The following is a 17,010-nucleotide window of genomic DNA, read 5'->3' on the forward strand; positions in this document are numbered from 1 at the left end:
TAGCAGTATCACCAAGCCATAGTAACCTTTCAAGGATGCATATCTAAGGATCGTTATTAGATAACAACCAAGAAACAAATGGAAGCACAAGCTAGGGACTAGCTTCATCAAAGATGTACACTAGCTTGATCATACTGGTATAGCTTCACAGCTTACTGATTCAGTATGCACTAATGTAATATCCCTACGCATGTGTTTAGTCATCAGCTTGGACAACAAGTATGAATATCAGTATTAAAAATACTACCTACCTAAGTCAAGTGTGATCCCTCTTTCCTGGCTTTGGGGATGTTTGTCAAAACTAGCAGTAGATGCAACAGTGCTGAGTGTCTTGGCTAAAAATCAACCAAAATGTTATCACAATTTGCATACACAAACGGCAGGCACATGCATATGGGTCTAAAATGATATTAGCTAAAAAGCCAATTATGATTTTATAATTATCATTGGATAAATAATCAAACACCACTACAAAGACATTTTGATTCATCGTATCAGACATCATGCACACAAGGAGAACAAGTGTGTAGGTTAACAAATCCAAGAATTTAACATAGTTACATGGCACACTAACAAAGTGTTCTCCTACAAGGGACCTACTGTATGATAAGTCTAAAGTTCGTAAATCAAAATCTTGAACTCCGAAAAATCCTATGTTCAGTGGTGACTTGTGACAAGCCATGCACTAAACAAGGGATCACTTCCATAGAGGATACACAGTGTTTGATCCTAATTGAAAGTCCAATTTAAGCTGCAATGAGTTCTTACTACGAAGTGGTCAAACACCTTTTCGAGCTTTAGAACATTTGTCATTTGTCAGTAACCTTAAGGCCAATATTCAACAACCAAACTTCTTGATGCCTGTTTCGAATGCTACTGCAAGATAGTGACTACCCCTTGCTAACAATTTAAAATACAACTTTTGACAAGAAACCACTACATCTGGCATGTAGTTCTGTACCAATAAAAGTGTGCATGGTAGCGTCTAGCACAGATTATAGACGCAGTGTGGAACTCGGGCATGTCGGGTACGAGAAATGTCAAGTGTGTACGGGTTTAAATGCACTTTATAGCAACATACAAGTTCTATAAAAGTTAAAAGTTACGCGCCAAGTACTTACCGAGTGTTGTTTTTCCACTATCCACATGACCCAGAACCCCAATGTTAAAGTTCAACACCTTACTGTCCACAACAGATGGCTTTGCCATTTTTGTCAAGTTATGCTCACGTGATCGTACGTGCCCAACTTGCCTTCAGGCTACACGTACAGTATTAAAAGGTCGAGATCACATCAATAAAATCTGAGGTAGGATACAACAGTAAGTTATTAGTAAACATATGGTCTTCCATGTTTAATTAGAGCGCATCAGTGAAGCTGCCAGTATTATGGTTGAGAGTGATGCGAATTTATCTGTTGATTGCAAACTTTTACAAGATGCTACTTTGAAGAAGTTTAAGCAGTACAAGACTTTGTTGCAAGGTGACGACAAAAGCAATGACGTGTAAGTTGTATGGTGTTGTATGGAAAAGTGGCGCCAAAATTGTTTTCAATAAATAGGTAGGGGTGTCTATTATCTATGTTCAGACTGACCTGTACAATTCTAGCAATGGTGTGATGAGCCTTAGTTAAGACAGGTCTCTACTAGTTCAGTAGAGAGCTGTCTCTGGCTCCATTTTTCTGCCTGTTCACCATCATAGCTGAAAAACAGCCTATATCTGTACAGTGTATTAGCTATGCTGTGCTATTCCTATCCTATGTGATGCCTCAAACCTGTGAAAAGACTGCTGGTGAAAATAAAGTTTTGTATGTATACATCATTTATATCTTTACATGGTTTGCAGTCCTTTTTGGGACATAGTTGTCATTACTGGAGGAGATGAAGAACAAGCCAGGAGTTATGAGTTACAGCTGAATGAGAAGCTATCTAACAAAGAGATTCCTCTGTGCACAAAGTACGTATGTATACATGTAAACTTGTGTGTGTTCACTTGTAAGGTAATCTGCAGTTGATTTTATAATCATGGAAATCAATAGAGGTGTACCGATATGGGGTTTTGGCATGTACTGATATCCAATATTGATGCAACCAAAAGAAGCCGATAACCGATAGTCGATCCGACATTTGCATTAATATTTTAAGCAAACAAAAGTGTGCATTTACCTACCCTACAACAACATGTGCATGTATTCAGTGCTCTACTCTGCCTGTGGTGATATATATACAGCTTGGATTTCTACTGTGCAATCCAGACAATTAGGCACCCACAAACATTTTTATGTATACTCCCATGAAGCCTTTAAACTAAACGGATATTACTCCACATTCTAATAGCTTGTGAGAAAGCTGGTACAGCAAGTTTCCTTGATTATCCTGTGATCCTTCTTTTATTACAAAGGTACTCTACATGTATAACTGCTTCATTTGTAAAGACTGTGATAAGCTTTCCAGCAACAAACACTAGAACCACATGTATTTATATGGCTTCTCGCAGCGTAGTGCTTGTTGCAGAGTGAACAATAAGCTAGAAAACCAATGCATAATTCGTTATGTACAAACTATAAATATCGGTAGCAATCCTGCTGTTCTGTACGATACCAATATTGGTAAAAATACCATATCGGTGGCCAATATTGTAGCCAATCCGATTATCGGTACACCTCTAGAAATCAACTCATATTCCTAGCTAATCAATTTTACCACTGTAGTATATAAAACGTCACTTATTTGTGTATTTTTAGATATTATGTCTTTGCTGATCCTAAGGGACCCAAAATTGGTAATGGAGGTGCCACTTTGCATGCCCTGGAGCAATTGGAGCAGAAGGTTCCAGAAGATTACTTAAATAATGGTATGCTATTTCTGGAATATACTGTACTGATATATTTTTGTATGTGTGGAAATCCCTTATATAGTACCATATTTTACTATATCTACCTGTAGCTAAGATTTTGCTCCTTCATGCTGGTGGGTACAGTCAAAGATTGCCACATGTCAGTGTGATAGGGAAGATATTTATGGCTTTGCCATTTGGAAATCCAATGTATCAAATGCTCGAAATGTTGCTGGTGATGTATATTGATTTTCCTGCTAAAATGAATCCTGGAGTTTTTGTTACGGCATCAGATATCATATTTCTGTTTGATACCAATGGTTTGTTAATATTATTTTAACAGCTTGTATTGTACTCTTTATTGTGTACTATAGTTTATATAGTGAATGACAGTGCATTGTGTTTAGTTTAGCATTTTATAAAGTGCAGTAGTAGTCAATTGTGCTACCTTTTAGGAGACTGGTCATTCACAGGGGCAGGTTTTACTGCTATTGGATTGCCAGAATCAGTTGAAATAGGCACAACACATGGAGTGTATGTTCCCACAGACATGAATGCTCTCAGGAGTGAGTGCAAGAAAGGTTGGTTGATGCATGTATTTTACGTAGGTAACTGCGTTTACTAACATCCATATACAGTTGTTTTTTTTTTTTTCAGCCATCAAATATTGTTTTTAATATTGTAGCTGTTGGCAAAGAGACGGACCATCTTTTTGCTATAGCTACCATTACTGCAAAAGATTGAGATACTCTATATCCATACAAAAACAGCCAAGCTGTGAATAATAATGGTGCAGCCTTAACATACCCTAAGTTGTGAAATCAAAGGTGGTGCATTGCAGCCATTTAAGTCTACAAGTACACAGAAAAAAGTGCACAGTAGGGATATAACACTTCTTATTGTTTTACTGTGATTTAATATCGTGCGCTACTCCAGCTTGTTTCAGTAAATTTATCGATGTGCTATATCGTCTAGTTGAAAATTCCAAATTTTTCTGTGTACTTTTTTGTAAAATTTTTTTTTGTAAATATTATGACCAGTGAACCATGCATACTGCATCTGAAATGGCGCCACGTGCCCCAGCTATATCAATTATCATCTGAAAAGTGAAGTATCCATTACGCTTTGTTGTCAGCTATGTTCAACCCGTTACACAGCATTTCGGATATGAAACTGTTCGAAAAGCACCTCTGCAATCCATGCATACCGAAAGAAATGGTGCCGCGTGCCCCAGTTATTATCGTCTGAAAAGTGCAGTATCCATTATGCTTTGTTGTCAGCTGTGTTCAACCCATTACAGAGTAGTATGAATCGAGAACTGCTTGAAAAGCACTTCTGCAATACGGACAATTTCCGTTACGAAGAAAGCCATCTCGTACTATCACCAAATTGACACTTTGCTGTCAGCAAAGATGAATGGGACACAAAGGAGGACACTGAAGAATGCATTGTACGTACTGTGGTATGCCAAAAGACACGTGTCTGGCTGAAGTGATGTCAAACAGTGAAAAAATCAAGCCCGTAGCCTAAGCCATTATTGAGTTACGCTTGTCTGAAGGCATCAGTCAGTCAGTTACTCGAGTCAGTCAGTAGAAAATTTCATTCAATAATTTAAAAATAAAAAAAATACTGTAGCAACTTGTTAAAAGCATTTCAGGTATATCTGAATGTTTGCTTAGTTTTACTACCTCATAATCATCAGAGAAAAATGGGGCTGGCTTTTGGGTGATGTTTTTTCATTGGCCACGCCCACACCTTTATGGTCACTACTATACAATACAGTACAATCGTACTGTATGATATGGGTTGTTGTATATGCGTATACAGATCCTGCTAAAACAGTATTTATGTGTGAAGTAAAGCAGTTTCTACACAAAGTTACTCCTGAAATAATGGAATCCAATGGTGCAGTCATACCTGGCACAAAGCAAGTATGTCCTTGTATGTGTATACAGTGCATATATAAACCAATTAAGCATAGCCATTGCTACTGATTGCTACAAATTTATTTATCATCAACTTTACTGCTGCTGTGTCTTACAATTATTTCTTTACTGGTAGCTGTTTTTAGGAACACAGTTTTATAGACGGTGTGATCTACAATGTATTAGGTACATTTGTATTCGTTTGCAATTTTTCTATTGTAGAAGCTCATGCATTACACTTTTTGTTATTTATTTTTATGCACTAAAGGGATGAGTTCACTGAACTGTCCATCATTGTAAGTCCGTAATTTCTGTTGCATTGATAGCCACACTTGCGAACTATGATTAGAAAACTGTACAAACTGTCCATTACTCGCATACATTGTTCCTCGGTCTTTCTCCTTGTCCTCCTGCCCCATTACTAAGTGAATTCTGGATCTGACGTATCACAAATTGTTTGATGACTCGGCATTAATGGCTACAAATTAACCTTCTGCTAATCACGAGTAGGCAAGTAGTTTTTTCACTGCCATCTGGTCATGATAGACTGTATTAACGGCTAACTTTTTCTTTCGGATTCATGCATTAAACCAGTTAAAGCACTGCTTACGCTCATGCACTAGCACTCAGGTGTGATCTTGAGCCAAATATAGCACTTGGCTTCGCTTCGTGCTATATTTGTCTCTCAACCACACCCCATGTTATATTTTCCTGCACTGGCTGTGGTGCTTTAACTATTATATTGATGATCCTTGTGTTAGTTTTGGTGTTTGCATAATAAATACCTATTCTTTAATTAAATTGTTTCTATTACAGTAAGTATACCATGTCAGTATAAGACAAGACATACTCCTTTGTGGTTCGTACTATACAGTACGTATGATACTAGTGAGCATCATAGGTTTTTATTAGTTGTACTTCCACTTATGGGGGTGGGTAGCTTTGCATCTCCTTCTCTGGAGAGTTTCAAGCCCAAGGAATGTGAGACAAGAAGTTTTCCTTCTGGAACCGGGACTGGAGCACCTGGTTCAGCATGCAGCTGCAGCAATTCATTCTATCATTTAGTACCAAAGCAAGGTGTGACTTTAAAGAGTGAATATGGCTTAACTTCATTCTAAAAATCTAGGAAGATGGCATGCTGGTTGGCAATGGCCAAGTATATTGCAAGTTGTATCCCATGAATGTTTGGGCAAAGGGTGGGAATGCCTCTTTCATCTCACAAAGCCATCTTTGCTCTTATCAAACCTTCAAAGAATCTATCAGTTCACAATTTATCCAATGAACAGTATACAATCATATCAGCTCTGGCATCGCTCAATCTTACTCCTACAGCAGTAAGAAGTGGAAAGAGAGCTAACGAATTTTGTGATAGTGGCTGCCAATGTGGTTGCAGTAGTTAAGCTATTGCTGTGGGCACAAATTTCATGTTTCGGCCACATGCAATCTTCACCTATCTATCACAAAAGCCTTAATAGTAAAGCAGCTAAGCAAAAAAAAAAGATTTTGATATGGCACCGTATCTCAAATCATGCATACCTTACTCAACTTCCACAGAAAATTAGATTTTTTGTTACAAAATGAACAATTTTTGAAAAATTTGTTGCATAGCTGCTTTACTGTAGTGTTGACAGACAACTGTGGCCCAAAAGCTTAAGAGTACTTTTTTCAGGTTAAAGGAGAGAGAACCTCTGAATTTACATTCATTAGTCACAGTAAGTGTCCTTAATAGTGAAACTGCACAGCACACACATAAGCAGGCACTATTACTTCTGTACTTTGTGTGTTAAGATCATGCCATAAGATGGACTCTTTACTCAAGCCTTAGTGAACAAGAGAAATCTATTGGCACTATTTTGAGTTCTAATCCATAGCTTTCTACCAACATATCCAGCAGACTTACAGCTGGAAAATTCATTCGATGATGGTTGTGTGTGACAACAATCCAGTACCCATAAAAAGAAGGAATGTTGGGGGGGGGGGGGGGGTTACAAAAATTTAGAGGATTGCAAGTTTCCATGTACTTGCTGCTGCTACTGTAGTCCTGTGAATTATTGTGTCGAAACCCTTCTACATCTGTTTTAGCATTGTCTTGGTCTCAGTGCATAGCCACAGGTGGGTATAATGGACACTGTACTTTTATGGCTTCACTGTTATGTATGGTGAAAATTTTGATTTGAACGAAAATATTTTGAAATATTTTTAGCTGGTCAAGCAGTGCTGCAAATGAGCCAAATTTCATGATCATGTGTAATTGCATCCATGAGTTATTAAATGTTTTTGAGGATCCAGCTCAATGCGTACATACTACAGTATATGTGACCTAATTTTAGAAAACCGTCGATATCCGCACAATTTTCAAAATGCATTTTATTTGTTCTTTGTTTTCTTCAGGGACAGAGGAATGGACTAGCCAAGTTTCAGCTTCCTAAGTTAAGCAGCGTTGGAAATACAGCACTAGACATCCGGACGAGCAAATAATTTGACATGTACAGAAGCTATAGAGAAAAGAATCTACAGGCGTTTACATAAACCATCATAACTTACTGATACAACGACATACGGAATTGAATCTTGGCTCATTGTGTTCGCCATGAATTTGTGCATCCACCAAGATATAGCTTTTTTCCCAGGCATGCTTCTGTGTTCGAGAAGGAAGGCAAATTCACGGAAAAACGATCGTCTGTAAATTCTTTCGTCACTGCAACGCAAACAAACGTCTCTAACTTTGGAATCTTTTCGTGTATGGAGATGAAACAAAGATTTTTGTACTCCTTATGAACAGGCGAACACGATAATTCCCAGGATTTATCCATTGGCGGTTTAATTCGCCCACCAGTGAGGCAATTAAAACTTGCATAATTTTTTTTTCTGGAGCTTGCGTTTTTTACCCATAGTTTTTAAATGCGTTTTATTACAAAAGTACTGTTGTGCGTATATCGACGGTTTTCCAAAATTCAGTCACATATATCTATGTATATTTAGAAGTATCAAGGCATCACCATAACTATCTTACTGATTGTATAGCCTTAATTCTGCTATTTCAGTAAGCAGTTTGTCTGGCAGGTATATCAAGACGTACGGTAGTGTGTCGTGCGGCCAAGAAAGCCGGCGACCACACCGTGAGTATATTTACAGGAAGAAAGAAAACAGCTTTTTCACGCATGCATAACTCCATGGCCCCTTCTCCAAAGCACACCATTTTTGCATTATAGCTGTCCCCCAGGTAGGGTACGCTACACAGCAAATTTGATTAAATTCGCAACAGCCATTTGCGAGATATAGGCATCCAAAAGTTCGTTTTAATTTTTTCGTTTTTTTCTTCTTATGCCGTACGGGGACTACGGGGGATTCGATTTCTTTTCGCACACTTTGCAAAAATTGCTATAAAACTCGATTGCCTCGATCTTTGGCACAAATGAAGAACGTGTAACGGTGGATTCACGTACCAAGTTTGTTGTAAGTCTGAGTAATATTCAAGGAGTTATGGACGTTTATTCACGTAAAAACAGATCAAACTTCTGTCACGGCTACAGGGTAAACCAAGTATAGAAATAACTTGAAAATTGGTTTGTAGATAGGCTGATCATCATAGCAGTGCCTTTTGATGGTTTGAATAGCAATAGAGTTATAGAGACAAAGTTATAAAGCAAAAACTAAGCAAGTGTAAAATCGCGGGATTGAGATACTCTAATAGAGCAGTCACCACGGGGTAAAAAAGGTGTGCAAAAAATGTCAGAAAAAATTTACCAGAGTTCGAACCAGGAACCTCCATATACCTAACACCTGCATCCTTAACCACTGAACCGCTGCTACCTTGACTGATCACCTCGCTTAATTTCTGCTTTATAAATGAAATTTCTAATTGAAAATCTGCTTATAACCAAACGTTTGTAATTTCATAGATCTACCAATAGAAGTTCTAGATTGTTCTAGAACATTCTATGTATGTTCTATTAGAAGTCCTCGAAAAAAAATGTGCACTCTATTAGAGTATTACAATAATATTATCAAATATCGAATTAAACCATGCAATGAAATACATTTATAAGTCTGTCTTCAATAATCATCATTGTATCTACATAGAAAAGAAGAAATGTGAGTAAAAACAAACCTCAAAGTCAGCCATAGGCTGGTTTTGGGGCCTTATAAAGTACAAAAAGGAGTAAAATCCACACAAAAACAGCCAAGCTGACTGCCAAGCTGTGAAAAAATGGTGCGGCCTTAAAAAACCTGGGTGAAAAAAGTTGTGAAATCAAAGGTGGCGGTCAAGAAATGGCTGCAATGATGTTAATGCTAAAAAATTTTAATAATGCACACAGCCATTATTAAAATTTTTTAGCATTAACATCATTGCAGCCATTTCTTGGCCGCCACCTTTGATTTCACAACTTTTTTCACCCAGGTTTTTTAAGGCCGCACCATTTTTTCATAGTTTGGCTGTTTTTGTGTGGATATACTAATCATGTCTCACTTTCACACCTCAGATCAAAGGACCTATAGTTACAATGTAGCACAGTTGGTGACACTCCACCTGGGCTACAAAGAAAGTATGATGGCATGATGTAGTGCTCCCTTGACTATTCGACCCCCTTGGGATGACATATCCATTCATTTGTTGTAGAGCCCTGTTCAATACTCTAATAGAACATACATCTTAGACAAAATACCTTAATAGAGCAGTGACTTCATTGTTCTGATAACCAAGTATTTGGAAAATAGATGTTCGGATAATTGTGGGAACACTGTAACAACAAAGTTTACAAACCAGTGGCTGTTGTGTGTATATGTTAATTGATCATGAGTGAAAATCAATTTCCACATTATGAGTTGTATGTAGGTGGATGAATGCTGGTTCCTGTGTACATGTCTGCACCAGGCTAATTATTATGATATACGTATGTTCTGTGCAACATACATATGTTAGTGCTGTCTTTTCTAGGTGTATGTGGATAACTCATACTATTTTGATAGAGCTACTGCTAAGCGTCTGAATGAGGTAATGTATTGCATACATTTATGTGTGGCTATGTGGCTCATGAAGGACTTCTCCAGCCAAAATATCATCCTAAAACCAGTCTCAATTTCCCTTCATGACAGCTTGGCAGCATTGGTTAGACACAGCCAAGCCCAAAAGTGTCTTCAGACCAACCCCGAACCCTTCCAATAAGTTTCTATGAAATTTGTAGTTAACAGAACTTTATGCTGACTATCTAAGTGATGCCTCCAGCCAAGCATAACTTGACAATGGATAAGGCTATAAGCTTGATTTCTTCACTGCTTAATGTTGCTTCGTCTCAAGATGTACCACCGCAGTACGTACAATGCACATATCATGGATTTGCCTTTGTCCTTTATATTCCACTTCTTTTCGTTGACAACGCAAGATGTTAATTCACGATAGCACGATGTGGCTTCCCTTTGGCTATGTTGGCTGTTTGCATGTCTTTTCCATAGCAATTGGATCGATTGCACAGACACTTCTTGTACTATTCTTCATTTGTAATGCTGTGGGCGAAGCTGAAAATTTAAGTGTAATGGTCACATCCCTTTCCATAATGTAGTTGATTGTTTGGGTGTGCATTGTGAAGTGAAATTAGTTTTGTGACATCCTTGATGCCATTCTTTCTTTTAATGTGGTATGTGCTGATTCATTTGTCATTAAAAATGTAAACAAACAAGTAGAAGGAAAATTTGGAGTTTTAAATTGTCAAAGAAAGAAAGTAGTGAAACAAGGGAATAGCTAAAAAGTAATGAAACAAGGAAGATTGCCTATACCTGTAGATAAACTAGTGGACATTAACCTTAAATTCTTGTTTCACAACTTTCTAGCTATTCCATTGTTTCACTAGTCTTTTTTCTTTGATCCCTAAACCAATTTAAATTTCCTAATTTTTCCTTCTATCTTTAAAGAGCGTGCTTTTTCATTTAGACCTCATCAATGTTGAGCATAGTGTAATATACTGTATCAAGAGTTCATAATATATATACTGAGGAGAGTATCCTACTCTCATATACCCCGGTAGAAGGGTGTATCGTGAAGTTATGACGTAACGACAAGATGTTGTGGTTTGTGACGTATGAGCAGCCGTAAAAGTGCTAGAATCGTTAGCACCATTTTACACTCGCGACGTTCAGGATAGCCGTATTTGCGAATGGTCTAGCAAGAAATGCCTACGAAGCGGTCTTAACCCATTAAGGAACGATTGTAGCTTGGTGAGAAACGCTTAAAGCTGGAGTTAATTTGGTTGCTAGCGACGTTGTTAGGCACACGTTCAATCGATACCATGCTCAACTAATGATATCATTAATTATACAAAGAAAAACGGGCGAACTCAGAAGTGTTACATCATAACTTCACGATACGCTCTTCTACAGGGGTATACAAGAGTAGGATACTCTCCTCAGTATATATATATTATGAACTCTTGACTGTATGCATTGGACACATGTAGGTATTGTGTATGTTATATTGAAGTATATACTGAAGTTTAAGAATATGTTTGTATTGTCTACCCCATGTAGTTTTACTTAAAGCACAAACCTTTGACGTGTGAAATAGATGCTTATGGTGACTTTTTGCAAGCTCTTGGCCCTGATGCTAATTCTGAAGTAAGTGTTATAGTTTTAATACATATTTCTACTACTTTTCTCTGTTTAAAATACTCCCAGAATGCTACTTTTTAAAAGGCACTCTGAATGCCTGATGTTCTCAATGAGCTGCATGGACAACTGAAAAACACCCATTACTGCTACATAGCTTGCTTCCTAGGCTACCAGGAATAGTGAATCCCTTAAAGTAGCATGTCCCTCCCTTACACCCTGTTCACACCGTTGTTTAATCTGATGTTTTAAAAATGCATTGTGAGTGAGTTGTGCTGTCCCAAGTCAGGTCCAGCCTAAACAAGACAAGGTGAGTTGGCCCAGTGGGTTGTATTTTGGGATACTTTATTCAGATATAAACCTTGGATCTCATCCTTGCACTAAAATTATTTTACAATGCGGTTACAACATACGTACACATACTGTGCTTCCGATAGACCCCTTGGCATATTTGCTCTGGCGATGTGTTGGTATTCCTGAGCACCCACTAGCTTAAACATGTATACTAGCAATATCATTGTACATGTACAGCTTATTTTAGCTCATTCTACACTAATTCTAATACTTTTATTACTGCAAGTGCTTAAATGTTGTTAATTTATTACTTGGCATGTGTATAATGAGCTCTTGTTAGTTGCAGTAGTGCAAACAAAAACCAACAGCTTGAGTTAAAAAGGTTAACCTGGGATAGTGTGAATGGGGCATTAGCAACTTGATCACAGTCCTGATCACAAGTGATCATGTTAGTTGTATGTGAGAACTGTTTGGGACATATATATACAGGCTGTATATCACCCGCTAAGCGAAAACCCGACTTGTTTGCATTTTTCTCAAGCTTCTTTTTATGACTTTTTGTTGTCTAGAGGGAAAAACCAAAGTTTCAGCCTTGTCTGGAAGTGCTTTCAGAGAGTTATAACAATAAACAGCAAGAAGAGCAAAACCAATTAATTTGTACAGTATCTATATGCTTCATCGTTGTCAGGGAAAATTGAGGTTGCTATTTGGGTGATTTTATTTCGTAGGACACACCTACTCCTTTGTGGTCCCTACTGTACGCTACTATCGTAGTGTATGATATGTATGTATGTTATAGTTAAAGTACTGCCGTGCGTGTGTACGGAAATGCAGCACGAGGCTGTGTGCTAAAAGGCATATGCATTCACCGAGTGCTGTATTCACCTCATGACACCTCCCAAGTGCTATATTTTTCATACACACAAGTATAGGCAGTGCTTTAATTTTATTGTAGGGCTGGGACAGAGCTTCGATTGTTTTGTGGGTTTGAAGGTTATGTAAACTTTGAACTGTAGAAGTATCCTTCAAAGCTTTGTAATGCACTCATAGTCTACCAAAGAATAGACAAATTTCATAATATTGAAAAATTCTACCATTGTCCCTACCTTTACCTGTACCTGTACATTTTACATTATTTGTGGGTGTGAATGTCTTAAGTCACTTCTCCAAGTTTTAAAAGGATAGCATAAATAAGTCATGAGATATGACATTTTGAAGTTGCAATTTTCCCATACATTGTCAATGAGAGGGGCAACAGTTGCCCCTTCTCAGTAATCACACAAATCATGGGATTCAAGGTGTAGTCGTATCTATATGGTCATATCTTATGACCTATATACACTATCCATTTAAAACTTGGAGAGATAATTGTTGACATTCACACCTACAAATTATGTAATATTGAGATATCTGTACTTTTGAAGTTTTAGTTTTTGTATACATTGAAGTACCTCATTTTTGTGATTGCCCAGGAGGGGCAACTGTAGCTCTCTCACATAGATATGTATGGGGAAAACCACAATTTCAAAATATCATATCTTATGACATATATATGCTATCCTTTCAAAATTTGGAGAAGTTACTTTAGGCATCTTCACCTAATAATACTGGGAAATTCAGGTTGCTAGGGGCAACGGTTATCTACACCCTGTATACGCTATAAAGCCTTGTTATGGAATTCGTCTATTACAAATAAACACCATTATCTTCAATTCTTTGTTGCAGCTGCTTATTCATCTTGTGCGATTGATGTTCATCTCTTCGTGTGCCATGCCCACTTTTAAATCATCACAGTTTAGCTTGCTACTGTAGTTGCAACCTTAAAACACTTTATAATGTGATAGATAATGCATGGAAAACATCCTTTTAGCCATTAGTTAGTGTTTACTTGTGGATGATTGCAGTATAGCAGACACACCCATTTGCAAGCAGACACACCCATGATCATGTCATTCAGTACTGTTGCTATGCACTTTCCAAATGTTTATAAACCTATTAAATAGATTAAGTAGGATTAGAAAGATGAAACTTCAAAAGGATGTGCATAAATACAAGAAAACCTGTAACTCATATAGCTAACACTGAAGCTTTGAATCTTCGAATATTGTATTAGCGAATGTTTGAAGGTAAATTTCAATATTTGTCCCAGCCCTACTTCCTGGTCGTCTTGCTTGTAGCAATTTTCTTGGGTACTCGAATCGCTTCAATTTTCGGTGATCATAAGTTCTCATATAATCTATTTGTAGTTGTAGGACGATTTGATAGGATTAATTTGGTTAGGTTTAGCGTCACACAAGTGATCCGTTGTGCCGTTTGTGTGGAATTGTTGCTTCAATTTTTTTGTGTTAGACTATTCATGTAAACTATTTCTAGTCATAGAACTAGCTGGTAGGATTAGTCTGGCTAGTTTTAGTGATTTACAGTGTTGTATGTGTGATCAATCATACTGGCCTGAGTGGAGGTTGTTTTTGTAACATTCCTTACATAGCTGCGCTGCATAACTGTACTGTATTTACCCTAGTGTACTGTATTTGCTCAATTATCCACATAACTACACTGTGTTTGCCCAATTATCCACATAACTGTGCTGTATGACTCATACAGTGCAGTTATGCAGCTAATCAGTACAATATGGAAAATACATTACGTGGCAACACTTTGATCCTCCCACGCAAAGAACAATAAATATATATTTTATACAGTACATGTGGTACTGTATGTATTTACCGTAATCACCACTTGAGAACTGAGATCAGTTTGTTAATGTTTAATTTTCATGCTCAGTGACTATACAGTGTACACACATGCATCCATAATACTACTGGTATCATCCTGTACATTATTTAATACAGTACACCACAAATACTGTAAATGTAACAGAGGAAACTGCTGATTTAGTTCATATAAGGAAGCTTGTGTTTGATCTCCTGAAAGGTACTAATCTGAAGGTGATCTTGTTTCATCAGGTTAGTATATACAGTATGAAACACACACACACACACACACACACACACACACACACACACACACACACACACACACACACACACACACACACACACACACACACACACACACACACACACACACACACACACACATGCACACCACACATGTATGTACACTTGTGAACATTTTTCTGAGCTTTGCAATCCAGCCAACACTGCAATGTACAGAGATATCATCCATCAGTGCTAGTTTTGAAGTTGTGGTTCCTAATTGCTCCTTGCAGCATTCAAGTGACTGCAACACTAGGCTATTATCGATAGCATTGTAAATCATTGCCAACTAAAGATGAAACAGAGTTTTATTATTCTGCAAGAAATAGTACTAAACTGAAACCACACTCAGCTGTAGTTGTAGTGATATTAGAATTTTGCATTGTGTGTTTGCTATAGGTTTAAGTGTCTGGTTTTACTAGTTTTGTTTGTTTATTTTCTAGGGAATTTTTATTCATACTGGCACAACCAAGGAGTATCTTTATCATTATTGCCATAGTGATGTAATGAAACAAACTTGTGGTAGCCAGAATGAGGTGATGGTCAAGTACATGCATGCTATAGAGCAGCAAGTATCAGAAGGTACATACAGGTTATATGGGGAATATATTGGGTGTTATTGTACTTTGTGTGTTTATGAAGTGATCATCCGATGTGTTTTAAAACTACTGTACCCCCATTTTATCAAAGTGTAATCTGGTGACTTGTTTGTGATAAAGTTATTGCTACTTATTGCAGCTGTGTGAAGAAGAAAATGGATACAAACTAAAGTACGAGTGTGGGAACGGTTTCGAATCCAGTTACATGGCTGCTCTGTTAGATGCTTTGTGACTGTTCATTTAGAGTATTTCAGTCATTTGATGCTCACTTTGAATTACGTAGCCAGTGGTCATTTTCATATCAGTTCTTACTAGTCACTTATTGAGGCTGTGGGAATACAGCATGAAGAACTGTTCTATAAACCAGGTGTTAGAGATGCAACGATACAGTGTATAGACATATCGATTAGTGTTGCACCGATATGCATTTTTTCACATTTACTGATACCAATTATTTGCCTACTCTTATAACCAATATGCCGATATTTACAGATATATTCTTCAATTCTTCGGAACAGTGGAGGAGGAACAGAAAATCACCTAAAGTTTATGTGTATAAACTGCATTTGTAATGACAATGTAATCAATGTAATTAATTGTGTGGATGGCCGACTTTTACAATGCTTTATACAGTTTTGCCACTAACTCCTTTCATGGAAAAGTAAGCCAAGTAGCATCTAAGCCAGCTTATCAAACAGTGGTTTTAGTGGGACTTCAGACCCTTTGTGAAGAGTGATTAACTAACTGTGTTGGCGGCCGATAAATATACCCAGCCTACTATAGCCTTGCAACCAAACTTGTGCAAACAAACAAGCCAAAACAGTTACAGTTACAAAACAGTTACAGCAAACCACTTACTGATACATTCACCACCTTCTTTACTTTACCTGTACATTGCCGTCATTAACAATTGATTGTGGGTTTCAGTTAATCGGAAATTATTTCTGCTTCGTAGCCGATACCAATACTTGTAAAATTAGCTAATATCGGCTGTAACCGATAATTCAACCGATTATCGGTGCAACGCTAGTATCGATATATTGCCTGTGGTGTATCACGATACTGCGATATATTGCGTGATACAAAGTGGAGTCTAAACAATGTTCTATATTGTTTGTAATGTTATTTTTTGTTTGTTTGTTTGTTTTTTAAGAGAATTAAGTGAGCTATTTTTTTCTTTGAGAAGCATTACATTATATTCAGTTTAACTACAATGTACAATAATTTGATTGTCAGCCATGTTAACAAGCCACAATATGTTGATATATCACGATACGCGATATATCGATACAGTTTGACTCTGTATCGATACAGTGATATTGTTTTAAAACGATGCAATACGCGATATATCAATATATTGTTGCATCTCTACCAGGTATCCATGCAGTATTTTGACCCCTTTCTATCTTAATAGGCAATTATTCAATCATGTATATAAATTAGTTTCTATAATTTAGCTAGATAATAGATTTTGGTTTGTAAAAGTAATATTGTGATTTAATGTATTTCATATCTTATGAATTATTTCATTAATTACATTGTGCATAGATAATAGACACCCCATACTGGATTGGAAACTTCTAAGCGCCACCTAATCTATCCGCGCTTCGTGCCCCTTATACTGTACACAGTACCGGGAGTATATTTTATAAGAATATGTTTTGCTTACTGGTGAGTAGTAAACCTACCGCTATGGAATATAAGGTTTGGCCAATTCATAGTGGGTGTACTGATGTGTATTAGCTAGAAGTTCGACAAGC

General features: G+C 37.3%; 2 protein-coding genes across 3 annotated transcripts in view; one reads left to right on the top strand and one right to left on the bottom strand.

Annotated features, from left to right (window-relative positions):
• Window positions 1–1,419, bottom strand: part of LOC136254493 (selenocysteine-specific elongation factor-like) — a 38,667-nt gene extending 37,248 nt beyond the window's left edge. The window contains exons 1-2 of one of the 2 annotated variants that reach the window (XM_066047194.1): window positions 1,122–1,402; window positions 252–335 (exon numbers count right to left, since the gene is read on the bottom strand). In XM_066047194.1, the coding sequence (XP_065903266.1) occupies window positions 252–335; window positions 1,122–1,209 (172 nt within the window). In that variant the 5' untranslated portion in view covers window positions 1,210–1,402. Of the gene's footprint in view, window positions 1–251; window positions 336–1,121 lie in introns of both variants that reach the window. The other variant, XM_066047195.1, reaches the window with a different exon arrangement.
• The window catches only part of LOC136254492 (fucose-1-phosphate guanylyltransferase-like), a 48,564-nt gene continuing 32,739 nt past the window's right edge, over window positions 1,186–17,010 (top strand). Inside the window, exons 1-11 of the mRNA XM_066047193.1 lie at window positions 1,186–1,306; window positions 1,362–1,503; window positions 1,844–1,954; window positions 2,742–2,851; window positions 2,944–3,153; window positions 3,289–3,414; window positions 4,661–4,764; window positions 9,698–9,754; window positions 11,281–11,367; window positions 14,505–14,618; window positions 15,095–15,233. Of these exons, the coding sequence (XP_065903265.1) occupies window positions 1,388–1,503; window positions 1,844–1,954; window positions 2,742–2,851; window positions 2,944–3,153; window positions 3,289–3,414; window positions 4,661–4,764; window positions 9,698–9,754; window positions 11,281–11,367; window positions 14,505–14,618; window positions 15,095–15,233 (1,174 nt within the window). The 5' untranslated portion in view covers window positions 1,186–1,306; window positions 1,362–1,387. The remainder of the gene's footprint in view (window positions 1,307–1,361; window positions 1,504–1,843; window positions 1,955–2,741; window positions 2,852–2,943; window positions 3,154–3,288; window positions 3,415–4,660; window positions 4,765–9,697; window positions 9,755–11,280; window positions 11,368–14,504; window positions 14,619–15,094; window positions 15,234–17,010) is intronic.

The sequence above is a fragment of the Dysidea avara genome, chromosome 4, assembly GCF_963678975.1.
Source record: "Dysidea avara chromosome 4, odDysAvar1.4, whole genome shotgun sequence".
In the NCBI taxonomy this organism is placed as follows: domain Eukaryota; kingdom Metazoa; phylum Porifera; class Demospongiae; order Dictyoceratida; family Dysideidae; genus Dysidea; species Dysidea avara.